Raw genomic sequence first — 18,935 nt, forward strand, 5'->3', positions numbered from 1 at the left:
AAAACTTTCTTGGAGATTTATAAGTTGGCTTTTACATCTGCCCAAAAAAGCAGTTCATTGGTAATTTGTATAAAACTGTTTTACACATGCAAAAGGTCTATTATAAAATTAATTATATATATATATATATATATATATACACATACATAACACACACAAATTGCTATTAAAGAAGGATAATCCTAAAATCAAGAACACCATAAAGAAACACAGTGCAAGGAGGAAAAAAGATTTTGTGCCATAAAGCAAATGCTTTTTGGCAAGGGCCTAGATGATCTGATGGCCAGTATGATGGAACATTGCCCCAAGTCCTTACTGGACAGCAAACCCCGGCCAACCTGGAGTTGAGGTTGGGGCAATTTTTGAGGCTCCCAAAGATTTTGCACACATTTTAGAGGTCAAATGACACAAAGACCCTTTCACGGATCGCGTCTGAGATTCAGCAGAGGCAGGAGACAACAAGCCTTAGGCTCTTACCCCTAACCAGCTTTTAAAAAAGCACAATGACAGCAGGCCAGAGGCCGAGCTCTCACAGCTAGGGGGCAGGCTGTCGGTACTTTGGCTGTGGGTAGTTCCCGTAGTCTCTCGAGACTGCGATGGGAACTCCCTACAGCTATTTCCTAATGGCGATCTGCACGGGGCAGGAACGTAGGAAGATTGCTCCTGCCCTGAAAGCCCACTAGACCACCAGGTAAGGCCAGGATGCCGGGGGGAAGACTTAAGGATGTTTTTTTTTCCCTTTTTCCCCCCTCCCCAAAAAATCGCGAATATGTGAAATTGCGATTACTGAAACCACGAATGGGGAGGGGGAAGTGTATTATTCAGTAACATTTATGTGTGCTTCCAAGCAGGTGTAAATGTCCACAAGCTCAGCCTTGATGCTGTTCTCCAAGGACAAGCAGACATTTTATTCTCATGTGTGGGTGACGTCATCCACAGAACCTGGCATGGACACTACCCAAGTTTACTGTCATTTAAAATGTTTTAAGGCAGTGCCTGTACCTTGCGCATGACGGTGCCTTCTTGCCCGACGTTGGCTTGCGAGATGTACAGCTCTTAGTTTTCTGTGCAGCACATCAAACTTTTCAGTATTTTTGTGCCTTCTCACCCTTATTTTTCACGGGGTTTGGAGGTTTTTGTGTGTGTTGTTTTTTTTTTGTTTTTTTTTTAATCTTTGTTTTTATTGTGTTCCTTTATTTCTATCAACTTTGGTATAATTTTTTTAATAACTTTTCAGTTTTAGCCATCGGGCCACCTCAAGCCTTTTTTCCTGACAAAATATGGGGAGAAAAAAATCCTTGGGTAGTTGTAAATGTAAGTTCCAAGGCACCACATCACAGCTTTGGTTCTGACTGAACACGAAGCCAGCAGGAGCAGGAAGAAACAGTCAAGAAAATATGTACAGTTCGTATGTTCTTAATATGCTAATCAGAATTTTTGAATCTTAAAGAGAAGTTTTATAAAAAAAAAGGCTAGTCCTCTAAATTCAAAAAAGTGTAGGACAAGCATGTGGGATCTCTTAGGGAGCAGATAGTAGATGGTGTAGATGAGCAGACTGGATGGCTCGTTTTGCCTTTATCTGCTGTCTTGATTCTACGTTTCTTTGAATACAATCCGCTCTTGTTATTAATTTCACATATCTGCAGTTGCATCCATTGTAACTGATATTCCCCATTCATGCCACTATTTGCGTATTTTTAGCTCTACTCTTAAATAAACAGCTTTCTTTGCTTTCATTTTCACTTTGCCATCAAGCGTTTGCTTCCAGATATGGCCCCCAAGCGTCCAGAGTGAATTACAAGCATCTACATCAGGGGGTAGGCAATTCTGGTCCTCGAGAGCCGGAGCCAGGTCAGGTTTTCAGGATATCCACAATAAATAGGCATGAGATAGATTTGCATCTCAAGTAGGCAATGCATGCAAATCCATCTCATACATATTCATTCTGGAGATCCTGAAAACCTGACCTGGCTCCTGCTCTCGAGGACCGAAATTGCCTACACCTGATCTACATGTACTCCAAGTGCTGTCCTATGCAGGAACCTAACCCTATTTGCCCAATAGGATCAATTGTTCACTTTCCACGGTTTGAGGTGTAATGTGTACTGCTGGAAGCTAACCTCTATTTTCCCATGGTGTCAGTGTTTCATTATTTGTGATTTTGTGTTTCACGAAGATTCACTTGGAATGGACTGTATATATCTCTTTTTTACTGCATTGTTCAGAGCTTAGCATTGTTTGTTCCAGTCTCCCTTCACCCCCTCCCCCCAGTTTGATTATTTTAAACCTGCTTTTGCCCCAGGAACATTAGCTAGATTGTGAGCCCACCGGGACAGATAGGGAAAATGCTTGAAGTACCTATATGTAAACCACTTTGAGTGTAGTAGGTGGTATACAAATCCCTTTCCCTTCAGGACAAACATGGATTTATTATACTGATTCAGGCCAGTGCTTTTCACTCAGCCTCTGAACCCCACAATATTACTTTAGCTCAATTCTATTTAACACAGATGAGAACACTACCAATGAAACATGCTCACTCACTCATTTCTCTCTGATGAAATAATTTAGCTGTTCACTTTGATCTTTCCTTTTCACCTTTTAAAACCAGCCTCAAAAAGATAACGTTATGGTCCACTAGCACTATGAAAGGATGTACAGTAGTATAAACTTGTTTTATGAGGAATGTTGAAAGAATGGGCAGGCTAAAAGTAGAGGTATCCTGCTTCTTTAGTACAAAAGTATTTTATAAAAGCAACATAGGCATCAATATAACAACGTAAAATAGGCTTCCAGAATTTCCCCAGTACTGTACAAATCTACATGTGCTTCAAAGCATAAACTCTGGGCATCTATGTGAATATTTAATAAAAATAACTACAGTGGTACCTCGGAATCCAAACACCCCAGAACTCGAACGTTTTGGAATCCAAACTTTTTTTGTAGTAAATTTTGCCCCAGAATAACAAACTCTGCTTCGGAATCCGAACACCCTGCACATTGTATGTGTGTGTTTCTGCCCCTAAAATCCAGTGTATTTACTGTTAAAATTTCAGTTTGTGGGAGCCAGGAACAGATTAATCCAGTTTCCATTATTTTCAAAGGGAAAAATTGTCTTGGAACTCGAACGGGGTTCTGGAACGGATTAAGTTCGGATTCCAAGGCATCACTGTATACGTTTGTAACTCTGCCCATGATCTACAAAAATTGTATCCTGAGGAATGCCTACAAGCATGATGGGTGGTAGTAGTAGGCTACTTTAAATCAAAAATCTTCCACTCCCCAGGATTCATCGATAGATTGATCATTCCCTACAATTCACCTAGATCACCCAAATCTCTTAGCCATACCTTCATTACATCAAATAGTCTGATACCACGTGCAAATCAATTTTCTCTGCTCCTTCATTATGGAATTCATTCTCCTTCGTGACGAATCCTCTTTAGATAGATTTAAATTTAACCTAAAATCTTATATTTAAAGATGCATTTAACATAGAAACATTCAATAATTTTCATTGCATTTGAAGAATTTATTCCCTCCCTATTGTATTTACCCTTTTTATATTTCTATCCTATCAGTTATTGTATTTCCCCTACCTAACCAAACGTATGATAATTTACATTTCTCTGTGAGTTTTGTACTTCACACCCCATATTTATTTACAATTTTACTTTTTGTACGTCACTTAGATATTTGATAAGCGGGATATCAAAATTTTAAATAAATTTGAAACTTATTTATTTACAAGACCTTGATATACTTCTGATAGTTTCTCTGCAAATTAAAAATTAAAATAACAGCAAGGAGGGGCAGGAGATAGAAAGATAGAGGAGAGGGTGCAGAAGAGGAGGAGGAGCATTTAAGCTGCTGTGTCTTAGGTTTCTAGTTTGAATTTAATATACCATGGTTCGTGCCATGTGTAGAATGGGAGGGAGTTACAGAATTTTGGACCTGTGTGTAGCTGTAGGCTGTTTCACGAGAAATATCCAGACATAATGAAGAAAGCAGAGGGAAGTGCAGCAGTTTGCTGTGTGGCAAGTGCATGGGGTGGTTGAGGACATACGGAATTAGAAAAGACCATTGATATAGTCAGGGGCTGAGGGTAAGCAATCCTTATAGATCAGCAACTTAAATTTAATGTGAAATGAGATGGGAAGTCATTGTTCAGATTTCAAAAGAGGTATAACTCAATCAAAGTGGCCAGGCTATATTAAGTTTCAGTAGTCCAAGTGGGGCCCACTGAGGATCACTCATACCCTGAGGACCCATTAAACTCTAGTGGGTTCTCAGGGCTAGAGTGATCCTCAGTTGCTCTTGCCTCCACCAATTCCACAGCCAAATTAGCTGCCAGGACATCTCATGCCAGTCTTGCGAGGCTGCTTAGGACATATATTAGCTGCAGAACTGGTAGGGGAAAGAGCTAGAATCATTCTTGCCCTTAGGACCCACTACTAGATCACCAAGATGTTTAAAGGTAGTCCCGGGGAAGACCTTTGGGTGGTGGGTGGAAAGGAAGTAGGTACCAAGAGTGATCACAGGAAGGGCAGAGGGGTGTGCAAGCAGCATCAGCGACGAGAATGACCGCCAAAGGTGGGGGGGGGGGGGTGGCGGTGGCCGCCAAGAGTGTTTATAGAGGGGAAGGGGCTTGGTTTCAGTTTCAGCTGAAACCAAGCTGCAAAATTCAGTTGCAGGTTCAGTTTTGGTCGAAACTGAGAATCCCAGTTTTGGTCAACTTTTACGTACAACCACCATAAAAGAAATTTAATTAACGCAAGCTTAAAATTTATGACGTTTAACACCAATCTTCAAGATGGGATTGAAGCATTGACAGCAGGCGCTATTGCTCACATGTTAGTATTCTAACTCTGTGTTTGCTAAAAAGGAAAACTCTTGTTTTAATGTTTTCTGGAAGTTTGTAGAATTATTCAAATTATAATCAATGAGTTCTCGTGCCTTATAAACATAAAGATCCAGGTATGTATAAATCTAGGTGCAGGTACATCTGTAGATATCCATATTATTTTAAGAAATTACAAAATATGAATAAAATTATATTCTGCAAAACTTTGATACACACATTTTTGAGAGAGTTTTCTTATGATGAAATAAATTTTTATTGAAACCTGTGAAAAGGAATGCTTCATTTGTTTCAGTTTATGCAACCTTGGGATTTTTTTTTTTATGCATAACCCCTTTCTCCCTTTTCATCATAGCTACACTGCTGATGAAGCAGGCCTGGCCTCAGACTTCCTCCTCTTGTGCCACAGAGGGAACCTTCCATCTCCCAGTGGATACTGGGACTGAGAACAGGACCTACCAGGCTTCCTCTGCAGCATTCAGTAATGCATCTTTTTTTATTAATTATACATGTGACCATTTTGGACAGGGAGCATGAATATAATATAAACTGTGATCTCGTTGCATCCTTCCAGCAGTCATCAGTGCAACTCTGGAGATACTGAGTCAGTAGATGTTTAAAAAAAAAATTATTCTAGGGATAAGAAGAGACCCCTAGAAGCAATATTGCTTAACTTATTTCTCCCTAGACAAGCAGGACATCATCCAATGGCATCAATGCAAAGAATTTCCTAGGCTGCTCTGGAAAGCTTTTCCCAGGCATGCACAAAAGTTCTTGCTGTGCCACTATTGTATAGGTCTCCTTAAGCCATTTTTTGTGTGCCCATAACATTGGATGTATTTCTTCCCGATGCTTCATTTTAATGGTTCTTTGTGATTTTTCACCTCTTGATTCAGTTTCCTTTTCTTTTCTGGTCTTGTTAGCCACCTTAGAACTTTATGCTATACTTAGGTTATTTCTTTTTCATCAAAGGTGCCTGGTCTCACGTATTCTTGGTGACTATCTTCCAGTGACTTTGTTCGGACTCTTTTGATTTCTCTCTGTCATATTAGTTTTTCTCACCATGTCAGAAAACAGAGTCAACTGCTTATAATTTGCCTGAAAGATGTTCACTACAGACCTTCATTTGAAATACATGTACCATCTAGGTCTTGGATGTGATATCCCTAGCTATGATATCTGTATTATGATTTTTTAAAAATGGAGAGTATCAATCAACATATACAGTATAGCCAAGTAAAGTAATAGTACTAAAATCGGTGTCATAATCATTTGGACCACTGCCCTTTATATGGCTGAGAGAGGCACTTTTAAATCATTCACCATGAAAATTTTAACCCATTTATCAAAGATACAAAATACATGTAAAACCAAACGACAAACCTACATGTGTTTCTTGTGATCTAAAATAGCCTTTTCCTACACTATCTATGCACTATTTAAAGTGCAGGAGAGCTATCTCAACAATTCCAGTACAACAGCATACAATACTAGATGTTAAATGTTTGCTGAAACACTCGTAGTGTCAGGTGATGCTATTAAAAAAAAAGTTGATTATTTCGCTGTCTGTAGGGAATTCCTGGTAGCAACTTTGTTTGATGGAAGAGGGAGAAAGAAAAAGAAGTATTGAAAATAATATAGCTGGGAGCAGAAAAAACATTTCTTTCCTCTGCTTACCCCCTCATATGTTTTTTTACATGCTCAAAGAAGAAAAATGGGGAAATAGTAGACACACATGATGACTAGTCTGGAACCGGGAACTAAAGAAGCATACTGGGGCCGATCTTGTTTAGTATGTTTATGAGTGACATTGCTGAAGGGTTAGAAGGAAAAATGTGCCTTTTTGCAGATGATACCAAGATTTGTAACAGAGTAGACACCGAAGAGGGAGTGGAAAATATGAAAAAGGATCTGCAAAAGTTAGAGCAGTGTTTTTCAACCGCTGTTCCGCGGCACACTAGTGTGCCGCGAGATGTTGCCTGGTGTGCCGCAGGGCCGCCATCAGGGCAGTACTACCAGTCCTGCATTCAGGGGCCCGGAGCTGACAGGGGGCCCGAGGCAGGGGTGCCAGTAGCTCGCCAAGGCAAAGTGAGTCGATCACCCAGGACTCACTTTGTCTTGGCGATCTAATCTATCGAGCCGATAAGTCTTCTTCTCCCCGACGTCTATTCTGCAGTCGGAGAGGAAGTTCGGGCCAGCCAATCGCTGCCTGGCTGGGCGGAACTTCCTCTCCGATTGCAGAATTGACGTCAGGGAGAGCATGTGTCGGCGTCAGCTTTGGGGCCTGTTATCCATTGGTGGGTCCTGTTCCCCGATGGCAGTGGCAGTGGCTTGGGGAACGGCAGGGAGAAAGAAAGAAAGGGGGCAGGCAGGGAAACAGAAGGAAAGAAGAGAAACAAAAAAAGAAAGAAAGGTCAGGGAGAGAGGAAGAAAAAGTTGGGGGAGGGAATGAGGTGTGGAGGAGAGAAAGCATACAGGCTGATAGAAGGGAAGAAAGATTGGATGCACAGTCAGAAGAAGAAAGTGCAACCAGAAATCACCAGACAAGGTAGGAAAAATGATTTTATTTTAAATTTAGCAAAGTGGAGGCAGTATTACCACAGTTTTCAAAGGAATTTGCCCAAATAACTTAATAGTTAACTGGGTAAATTCCCAGAGATGAAAACTTCCCTTCACTTACTATGCACAGTTCTGAATTTATATCTGCTGTCTATATTTTACAATATGGTCACCTTTTACTAAACCGCAATAGTGGTTTTTAGCGCAGGGAGCCTATGAGCGTCAAGAGCAGCGCTGGGCTTTCAGCGCAGCTCCCTGCGCTAAAAACTGCTATTGTGGTTTAATAAAAAGGATGGAGGGTATATTTGTCTATTTTTGTATGCTATAAAAACCAAATACAGAGAGAGACTGAGAGCTGTTGACGAAGAGCTACGCGTGTGTCTTTCTTCGATTCCCGCCAGAATATCAGCTTTGTGTTCAGCCAAACAGGCCCAGGTTTCGCACTGAATAAAGTATTTTATAATTTTTCACTATTCTGTTTACTTAATATCTAATATAATAAAATGGTAGGCCGCGCATGCGCACTAAAAAAAAACGTGTTCCCTGATTCGTCGCGAAAACACAATTGCGCATGCGCGGGTTTTACGTCACCACTTGCTCGCGGCGGCTTTCAAATAAAAATAAAAAATTACACAGCTGCAGCGGCCTTCCTCACCCCCGCCTCTCACTGTCAATGGTACCGGCTCCTCTCGAACTGCACCAGGATCGAGAGAGGAGCTGCAGCGCCGGCTTTCAACTTAAAACAAAAAAAATTAAAAAACCCCAACTGGAGATCGCCGCTCTCACCCGGCTCCCACTGTGCAAACCCCCCCCCCCCCCAACTGGAGATCGCCGCTCTCAACCCCCTCCCCCCCAACTGGAGATCGCCGCTCACACCCGCTTCCACTGTGCAAACCCCCCCCCCCCCATGGGAGGATGCGCCGCAACAAAGTGCTGCACAGGTACTGGAGGGGGAGAGACATATCACTTCTGCACCGGTACAAACATCCCTCCAGCGTTGGCACTCGCTGCACGTTAAACAGGCTGCTTCGGCCTTTCTTCTGCAGTTGAGTCCCTTTGCCGCGTCACTTATTACGTCATCAATGACGCAACAGAGAGCCTCAACGGCAGAAGAAAGCCGAAGCAGCCTGTTTAAGTGCAGCGAGTGCCAACGCTGGAGGGAGGTTTGATATTAAAGTCTTGCTAGGAGGGTCGCAGAGTCAGCGGGGGTTGGGCTGGGAGGGGAGAGAAGCGTCTGCCTCGGGTGCTTCAGGCAGCAGCAGCGTTTACAATTCGCTGCTGTTGCTGGCTTCAGACCTTCCTCTCTGGCCGGTCCTGCCTACTTCCTGTTTTCATGAAGACAGGACCGGCCAGAGAGAAAGACCTGAAGCCAGCAACAGCAATGAATTGTGAATGCTGCTGCTGACCAATGAAGTAGTGAAATGAGGAAAGGGAGCAGAGGGGGAGAGAATGGCTTGGAGGGAAGGAGGAAGGTAGGCCAGACCAAGGCAAAAGGAAGGAGGAGATGGAGAGAGGCCATATGGGACAGAGAGAGAGGGGGCGGACACTGGATGGAAAGAGAAGAGAGGGCAGTGAATGGAAGGGGCAACATAGAGGGTGAATAGTATTCTAGCACCCGTTAATGTAACGGGCTTAAAGACTAGTATATATATATAGATAGATAGATAGGTAGTATATCAAATAAAGTGCACTTATTCTGGGAGAACACAAAAGATACTGATAAAGTGGTGGGTTTTGGGTAACATCTCAATTTTGGCCTTCCAAGATATCTGTAAGCTCTGTCCTGGGTTATATCTACTTTGTAACGTCTTCCTTCTTGCTGATAATGATATTATCTTCTGTTTGGAACTGTTGCAGTGTTTATACATGTATATTACACTGTATGTTGACCCTAGTGAGCACATTGAACCAGTAGAGGGCAATGTTGAGCTACTTACTGAGCCTTTCCTTGTGTGTTTGAGGTGAATTATTTTTTCCAAACACATTTTCCTTAGAATCAATTTTATTAGAATTCAGAAGAGAGCATCATTTACTAAGAAAAGCAAATGAACTGTGAGATTTCTCTGAGTTTCCAAGTTTTATTAAAATTTGATTAATCACCTATCAGAAATTCTAAGCGTTTTGCAATGATAAAAGAGGGAACACAATCAAAAGACTAATTTAAACAGGGGGGGGTTTCAGAGGGAGGGAGAGATCACATGGGTTGATGTTGATGAGGAAGGGATCACATGGATTGATGATCACATGGGTTGATGTTAAAACAGCTTACCAACATTCATAGTCCATAGTTAATATTATGTTTGTTTTAGCTGTAAACTACTTAGATTTGAAGTGGAATTATTTTTTTTAAGTAAATAGTCCATGGATACTAATTTACCCCTTCCCCCTTTTTTTTTACAAAAGCGTGGAAGAGGTTTATAGCGTTGGCCGGAACATGGAATTTTCTGCGATGCTCCAATGCTCATAGGAACTCTATGACTGTTGGAACAGCGCAGAGCATTCAGCACACCAGCCGGTGCTAAAAACCTCTTCCGCGCTTTTGTAAAAAAAAGGGGGGGGATCATAAATTTTCAAAGAAATAGTATTGATTTTTTAAAATTTATTTAGTTCTTTTTATTTATTTTATTTATTTTGTTCTTTACTCCATCAGTAAAGCACATCAACATACAACAAAAAGCCAATATTCCAATACAGTACTTAACAAGAATGTACCTATACATGTCAGTCTATAACATTAAATGCCTTGTGAGACAGCAATAACTCATCTAATGCGCTAATACTAGAGAGAATCTGGTTTCTTAATTTTGGCAAAAAATAAGAATACAACCACTTACGAGCAAATTTCAAATGTAATAATCTTCCAGAGGGTATACATAAACGCCTCTCATTTTGTGATCGCAAAGAGCGACTCTCGACACAAATTGGAAGTTTCTCCAGCATATACTCTGGAGCCATACTTTTAAAAGCTAAAACCCGGCCTTATTTTAATTCTTGAGTTTATATATCCCCTTTCCATCACATAAGAAGTTCCTAAACTGAACAAAGTGGAATAGGGTTAAATGTAGTGGATTAGATACTGAGTGATGAAAGATGGTAATAGTAAAAGACATTCACTTTGAAGAGAGTGCCTACTTGTACTATAGCTTAGCATTTCTAAAGCATTACCAGGCAAATGCAGTGCTCTACTGACACACACAAGACAGTCCCTCGTCCATGGAGTTTCCAGTCTATTCAAGGCAAACAAGAGCATCTATAATAATGTATTTGTTGTAGAGTAATGATCAAGATTTACAAGCCAGTTCTGCTCAACAGAATGTAGACCCCCCTGAAGGAGAACTAGAAGTAATCTAAGAAAAATCAAGGACTGGTCTAATATTCAGCAGTTAAAGACTCAGTTCAAAGCATGCAAAGTTACCGTATATATTTGTTTTTATTTCTTATATACCACTTGCAAAAGTCTGAGACACTACACAGTGAGGGATAAAAAGCTGATTTGCAGTGATCAGGAGAGAGACCTTGGAGTAATGATACTCGATGATTTCAAAGTATCTCCTAAAGGATATATAATGTGGGGGTGAGAATTGCTGGAATGCTGAGCTGCATAGAGAAAGGCATAACTAGATTGTTTCATTAGCTATAAGCAGAATTTGTTATCTACTATGCAGCTTTATGAATGCTATCAGTTGCACTGTTTGCAAACTACTACTAGCTTGGACAAGTTATCTGCTGCCCGGGGTCATGGAGTATATCAAGTTGGTTACTGTTTCTGGATGGGTGGCCTCCAATTGATGTAGCATTATATCACATCACCTTAGTGTGGATTGAGAATTTAGAAAAAAACAAAAAACCTGAGTTTGAGATCAAAATAAAGCTTAGTGAGAATCAGTGGATACATCTGTGGACTAAGCCTTAAAGGTTCTTAGAGCTTGTGTCGCAGCAGTGCAATCCAGCTATTTATTCCTACAATGAGATTTATGGCCCCTTGTCAAACTACACAGAGCTAATGTCTTTCAAAAGTCGACCTGTTAGTCCTGTCAGGGAAATTATGGCTCTTTAAACATAAGCTTTTATCATCTTCCCTGTCCTTAGCATTATTGGAAAGGAATATAGTGTAGTGTTTTGGAGATCTGCCCTAACTCATGACCTCTCTTTTACAAGAGTATTTATAGATCTGCTCTCCTTTTGGATGATCTGAACATCTAAGAGCAAATATTTTAGTGAATGTGGCCTTGTTACTAATTGAAAGTGTTTTGCATCTATTGATATTAACAACTTGTGGAACACAATTTGTATGGTCCACAAGTTCCATGTGGTTAAGGTCAGCAAGCATTAGGGGCCCAAGTCTGTTAAATGTATCTGAAAACTGAAAGAAGCCTTTTTATTTAGGGCAGTGTCTCTCAGACTTTTTTAGCTCCTGCACACTAAACTGAGCAAATGTTTTTCATGGCACATTATAATTGAAATTATAAAATTGCAAAACCAACAAAAAATTAAATTTGAGAGTTTTTATTTAAAGTTCTTTATGGTACGTATGGGTAATTCTAATAATGGTGAAACTAAAGTAGATAGAATAGAATTGTTAATCAATGCGATGGATGTGCTTGTTTTTGAATGCAAATTAACTCAAAACGTGGCTCGATAGTCGACAAGCAAACATACATTTTATCATCCATCATCTGCAGTCAATTTCCTTTTTTCGATTTAATTTTTGTCAGAGCTGAAAATCCAAGTTCACAAAGATAAGAAGATCCAAACGTTAAAGCCTTGATTGCATTGTTGCTCAAGTTAGAATAACTACTGCATAAAAAATAAAACTAAAATTACTTGCAGTTAGTTTTCAAGGACCAATCACATCAAAGAATGATGCTTGTCTGGGTGGTTGTATCCTTATGTACACAGACTGTCATAACATTGACAGACTCTTGTGTATGCAACATACATGTCATCTATTCTATTGTATACTTTTGAAGGGAATTTTTAAAAATAAAGTAAAATTCTGGAATATCTCATGGCACACCCAGAATCTCTTCAGGGCACACAGTTTGAGAGACACTGGTCTAGAGACTCATGATCAGGATATGCCCTCCTTGTTTTTTTTTCTTTTCTGTTAAGCTGGTTCTGGATTTCCTGTAGTTATATTTTCTGTAATTGTTTAAAAATTCAATAAAAACAAATTCAACTTTAACAATATTTCTAGTGCAATAGGTGTATCATTCTGGAGGGACGGGTAATATCCCTATGCTTGCTGAAATCTGTAATAGTAAGTTAGTGAAAAAAAATGCATTCATCAAAAATAGTTGTTTGAGAATAGGGAGATAACTTTTTCATTATATTTTATGAAAAATGTGATTATTTCTGAACTGCTAGAGATTAATTCTGCAATACAGGATGGCTGTATCCTTTTAAAGTTTATTTAATTTGTTACTGCCTAGAGGCTTCCCACAAAGCATGAACTGCTTTAACTTATGCTGACTTTTTTTTTGGTTTTTTTCAGGGTACACTGCTGGAACTCCATACAAGGTTCCTCCTACTCAAAGTAACAGTGCACCCCCACCCTATTCTCCATCTCCAAATCCATACCAAACAGCTATGTACCCAATTAGAAGTGCCTATCCACAGCAGAACCTGTATGCCCAGGTAAGCTTAGCATGATCCTGTATTAACTACATGAAACTGTATTAACTACATGAAAGTGGACTTCTTTGACCTCTTTGAAAGTCCTATGAGGCTGATTTGCTAATATGTGCAACATATTAACTTGCACTATTAATGAATAAACTTCATTAGAGCTATTATTTCAGTGAACTAGTGTCTGTATCGGTGGGGTTGTTTGCTATCCACTGAGTAAGCTGAACACGGAGGCCAATTATGAAAGAAGCTCAAGGAAATGAGAATGAACAATCAGCCCCCACAGGGTTGTCTTTGGGATATCTTTCCATATTCAGGCGTGTAAAAGGTACAATGGAACATTAACGCTTTGCCTCTTCCTATAGTAACTAAAATTGTAAGGGAATCTGCGTCATTTTTTTAATTATAAATAATTTTTATTGAACAGAAAGATAAAAGAACAAGAAATGCAGCAAAAGGCACAGTATTTGTTCAAAATACAATTGTAAACCCCCCAACACAACTCCCCCCCCCCAATCGGGAAGATCCCAAACAATATTCAAAAGAAGAGGAAAAGAATGAAAATCAGGGCCCTGGACTCATGGGCTCCAAAAGACTCAAGAAAGGACCCCCCCCCCAACCACCCCTCCCTTCCCACAGAAGACAACAACGAACACACACACAAAAAACAAAACTAGGAGGAATAACTAGGAATGCCAAGGCTGGAAAATGGGCAATCCCACGGTTACATGTAAGCAATTACGCCAAGACCAGTAAGAGGGAAAATGACATGACCCACTCCCCCAAAATAATCTTCTTAGCCACCAACCCCAGGGGGAAACCCGAAAGGCTTCATATTTATCCAACTGAAATCCCGCCGGAGTGAAAGGTATAGAATCTGCGTCATTTTTAATCACCACCATACAGTGGCCATAAAACAGAAAGTGGTGGCAGAGAAAGGCCATACAGTCTATCCAGTCTGTTAACCCTTTCAGGACCATAAGGATCGTAGGCCAATTTTTGTGGTTTTGACGACATTTTTATGGTAAAAAGGGCTTGCAGATGCCAAAAAATTGATTTTTTTTTGTGAAATATCATTATTTTTTTTTAAAAAAATCACACTTCTGGCTTATGGACAGTGTGGCAAGTGAATCTTCTCGTCAATCTGGCAACGACGCTAATGAATGAATGTCGGAACCAGTTTGTTTACATAAAGGCAGTATCATATGGAATCCGTACATATCAAATTTAGAACTGTAGACTATCCCAATCAAAATTTATAGGATTTTAAAGTTATCCCAGGACAAGCAGGCATGATATTCTCACATGTGGGTGACGTCATCTACGGAGCCCCGATGCGGAAGCATTTTCAAGCAAACTTGATTGAAGATTTAAGTTTGCTCTGCTGCTCCACGCATGCGTGCCTTCCTGCTCCACTAGGGGGTGCATCCCCTCGTGGTCTCCAGTTCAAAATTTTCCGCGAGCCTAGAAGACGTGTTTTTCAGGCTCTGCCCCAACTGCCTTCTAGCACCGCGATTTTTTCTTGTTTTTTCACGATTAAGTCGCTGTGCGCGAATTCCTTACCTTTTTACTTGATTCCTGCTTCGTTTTCAACGACCCGGAGGCTTCCGGGTCCCCGTGGCCGCGTGGCTAATCGAGCCGCGGCTACTTTCGATTTAATGTCCCGGCCTTTGACCGGCTTTAAAAAGTGCACCCGGTGCGAGCGGCTTCTTTCTCTCACAGACCCGCATCGCCGGTGCATCCTTTGTCTGGGGGCGACTCATCCAACCGACTCCTGCCCCCAGTGCGCTATTTTCCAAAACCGGGCCCTCCGCCGAAGAAAAGCCCGCATGGCGGATCTCTTCACCCCGGACCAACCCCCCACTTCGGCCTCGAGGTCGGCCCTGGCCTCGGCCCCGGCCTTGACCTCGGCCCCGGAAACCTCGGCATCGCCTCGAGACTCGACCCCGAAGTCCTCGGGACAACAGAAAGCCTCGGCTCCGGGTAAGTCCCCTCTTCCCTCTTCAGGTTCTGTAACAGCGAAGAAGCCAGCCTCGGGGACAACGGCGACGCATGGCGGAAGCCCCATGCTTACAGCCCCGTCTAAGCCCTCCAAGCGTGCCTCCACCACACGGGAATACTCTGATACGAGGTCGCCCCCGGTGGAGCGCACAGAGGCAGGGGACATGCCCTCGATGCTGTCCCTGCCCGTCTTCCAGGACCTACTCCGAGCGATGATCACGTCGGAGCTGTCCGCTGCAATGGCCCAGTTTCAATCGGCCTCGACCTCGAATGTGCCAGACCAGCCTGAGCCTCACACCGAACAACCTCGAGGAAAGGTGCGCAATCCTCGCCGCATCCCATCCTCCTCGGACTCCTCGCCGAGACGCCCGAAACGTTCCCCCTCCGCAGACCGCAGAGGGGCAAAACGTCGGGTTAGAACTACAGAAACCTCGAACCGCCGTACCTCCAAGAGGGCACGAGGTTCACCAACTCTACGAGGCCGTTCTCCCACACCTCGTACGGGACCACTAAGGGTGGCTGAGTTATCACTCTCCAACCCGCGTATCCTCCGAACTCCCCCTCGGACGCATTCTCCGAGGGAATCCGGACCGAGGTCACCAATCCGACATCGATCGGTACCCCTAACCCCGGCATCGTCTCCGAGGGGCTCCTCGAGACGCCGAAGATCGACAACCCCGGAACACTCTCACAGTGCTTCCCCAACCTCGGAGCATGGATCAGAGCATGAACCTCGATACTCGAGGGAAGCCTCCTTATCCTTCTCCACCCGGCGAAGGTCTCGTTCCCTGACCCCGCACGGGGCTCCGGGGACATCTCGCCCATCCTTCACTCGCTTTGTCCAAGACATGGGCCACGCATTGGACTTAGATCTCCAGTCCGACTCCAGATACTCTAAGGAGTACCTGGCGGAGCTGGATATGCCATCACTGCCCAGAGAGTCCCTCCGCTTACCACCTAACCCGGTACTCCAACAGGCCTTCTTCAGGAACCTGGAGACCCCCTACATGGTCACGGCCGTACCCTCCAAAATGGAGGCCAAGTACCGCACAGTACCTTATCCGGGATTCGAGCAACCACAGCTCTCCCACCAATCGCTGCTGGTGGAATCCTCCTTGAAAAAGGCTCACCCGTCCCGAGTCTCAGCAGCGGTACCCCCAGGCCGGGAAGGCCGAACCCTGGACAAGTTCGGCAGGAGACTATACCAAAACGCAATGATGGCCTCTAGGGTGCAAAGCTACACTTTCACCTTCACATCATACCTCAAACACCTCATTGGACTATTGAGAGCCTTTGAGACTGACCTACCGGCCTCCCGGCAGGAAACGTTCGGCCTGCTTTTAGAGTCCCTCTCCAACCTGCGCCTTCATCTATTCCACGCGGCCTACGACGGCTTCGAACTCTCCTCCAGAGAAGCAGCCTTCGCTATCGCCATGCGCCGACTAGCTTGGCTGCGCCTGGTCGACATGGACCCCAACTTACAGGACCGGTTAGCAAACCTCCCCTGCGTGGGAAAGGAATTGTTCGATGACACTATCGAGGCGGCGACAAAACGCCTCTCCGAACATGAACGCTCATTTGCCTCCCTTGTCCGGCAAAAGCCCAAACCGCCAGCGCCCAGGCCATACAGGGCCCCTCCGCGCCGCTACCCACAAAAGTCCACCCCTGCTTTCTCGCGGCCCCCACCCAGACGTCCGCAAGCCCATCAAAGGGCCATGCCCAAGTCCCAACCGCCCGCGACCACCAAACCATCCCCGTCCTTTTGACGGGACACGCGGAAGGGGGCGGGCCCCCTCCGCCATAGTCCCAGACCGCCTTTCCATCGGAGGTCGACTCAAAGCCTTTTACCCTCGCTGGGAACAGCTCACGACGGACGCATGGGTCCTTGGCGTGATCTCATCAGGGTACTCTCTCAACTTTCGGGCCATTCCCCCGGACAACCCCCCAAGGAATTGCCCTCCCAACAGGACTCAGCTACCTCTACTCCTCTCCGAAGCTCGAGACCTGCTTCGCCTGAGAGCAGTGGAGAAGGTTCCCCCCGACCAACGGGGGAAGGGCTTCTACTCCCGTTACTTTCTGGTACCGAAAAAAACGGGAGACCTACGCCCAATACTAGACTTGAGACGCCTCAACAAATTCCTGGTACGGGAAAAGTTTCGGATGCTCTCACTACCAACACTCTACCCCCTGATCGACGAGGGCGACTGGCTCTGCTCCCTCGATCTCAAGGAGGCGTACACACATGTCCCAGTGCACCCCGCTCACCGCAAGTTTTTGCGTTTCCAAGTAGGGGACTGGCACCTACAATACCGAGTCCTCCCCTTCGGACTAGCATCATCACCTCGGGTCTTCACCAAGTGCCTCGTGGTGGTAGCAGCAACCTTACGCTCCCAGGGCCTCCAGGTATTCCCCTACCTGGACGACTGGCTAATCAAAGCCCCGTCCAAAGAAGGGGCTATCTCAGCGACCCAACAGACTATTACCTATCTACAAAGTCTGGGGTTCGAAATAAACTTCCCAAAATCTCAACTACGCCCCTCACAATCCCTACAGTTCATCGGGGCCACGCTGGACACGGTTCGCCTCCGTTCCTTCCTCCCCCCTCCGCGCCTGGAGGCGTTAGTAAGTCTGAGCCGAAGGATCTCTCGGCTGACCTCAGTATCAGCCCGACAGATGATGATCCTCCTGGGCCACAGGGCCTCCACCGTCCATGTCACACCCTTTGCCCGCCTCCATCTGAGAATCCCTCAATGGACCCTGGCGTCTCAATGGCGTCAAGACCGGGACCCGATCGACCGCTCCGTGACAGTGACTCCTTCATTGCAACGATCGCTCCGCTGGTGGGCCGACTCTTCAAATCTTTCCAAAGGTTTGCTCTTCCTCACCCCACCCCACAGCAAGGTACTCACCACGGACTCGTCGGAGTACGCTTGGGGAGCCCATCTGGACGGCCTGCGCACCCAAGGAATGTGGTCAGCACAAGACCGCCGCTGCCACATCAACGTGCTAGAACTTCGGGCCATCTACCTCGCAGCAGTAGCCTTCCAACATCTACTCCGCGACCGAGTGGTTCTCATCCGAACCGACAATCAAGTAGCGATGTACTACGTAAACAAACAAGGGGGCACAGGATCTTGGCCCCTTTGCCGGGAAGCCCTGCGCCTCTGGAAATGGGCAATCTCCAACAACACCTTCCTTCGGGCGGTGTACATACAAGGAGAACAAAACTGCCTGGCGGACAGACTCAGCCGCCTCCTCCAGCCACACGAGTGGTCACTACACTCTCAGGCCCTACGAGGAGTGTTCGAACGGTGGGGGACGCCTCAAATAGACCTGTTCGCGTCCCCTCACAATCACAAGCTGCCTCTCTTCTGCTCCCGGATATACTCCCCGGACCGGCTCGAGGCCGACGCCTTCCTCCTCGATTGGGAGGGAAGGTTCCTGTACGCGTTCCCGCCGTTCCCTCTGATACTGCGGACGCTTGTCCACCTGAAAACAGTACAAGCCACCCTGATCCTGATTGCCCCTCGCTGGCCACGCCAGCCGTGGTTTTCCCTTGTACTTCAACTCAGTGTCAGAGATCCACTGCCTCTGCCTCTGTTTCCCTCTCTACTGTCACAGGGTCAGGGTTCACTGTTACATCCCAATCTTCAATCTCTTCATCTGAATGCTTGGTTTCTCTCCCCCTGACTGCTCTCCCCGTGTCTCAATCAGTCAAGGAGATATTGGAGGCCTCTAGAAAAACCTCGACGAGAACCTGCTACTCCCAAAAGTGGACCAGATTCTCAACCTGGTGCTCCTCCCACAGCCAGGACCCGGTGTCGGTCCCCGTCCCCCTGGTCCTTGACTATCTACTTCAACTATCTCATTCCGGCCTAAAGACCAA

At 44.6% G+C, this 18,935-nt stretch overlaps 1 protein-coding gene across 7 annotated transcripts in view; it reads left to right on the forward strand.

The window, feature by feature from the left end:
- Positions 1-18,935, forward strand: part of FAM168A (family with sequence similarity 168 member A) — a 234,313-nt gene that overhangs the window by 186,160 nt on the left and 29,218 nt on the right. For 6 of the 7 annotated variants that reach the window (XM_033948535.1, XM_033948541.1, XM_033948538.1 and 3 more), the window contains 2 exons: positions 5,217-5,342; positions 12,915-13,057. In XM_033948535.1, coding sequence (XP_033804426.1) covers positions 5,217-5,342; positions 12,915-13,057 — 269 coding nt within the window. The remainder of the gene's footprint in view (positions 1-5,216; positions 5,343-12,914; positions 13,058-18,935) is intronic. The other variant, XM_033948542.1, reaches the window with a different exon arrangement.

The sequence above is a fragment of the Geotrypetes seraphini genome, chromosome 6, assembly GCF_902459505.1.
Source record: "Geotrypetes seraphini chromosome 6, aGeoSer1.1, whole genome shotgun sequence".
Lineage (NCBI taxonomy): Eukaryota > Metazoa > Chordata > Amphibia > Gymnophiona > Dermophiidae > Geotrypetes > Geotrypetes seraphini.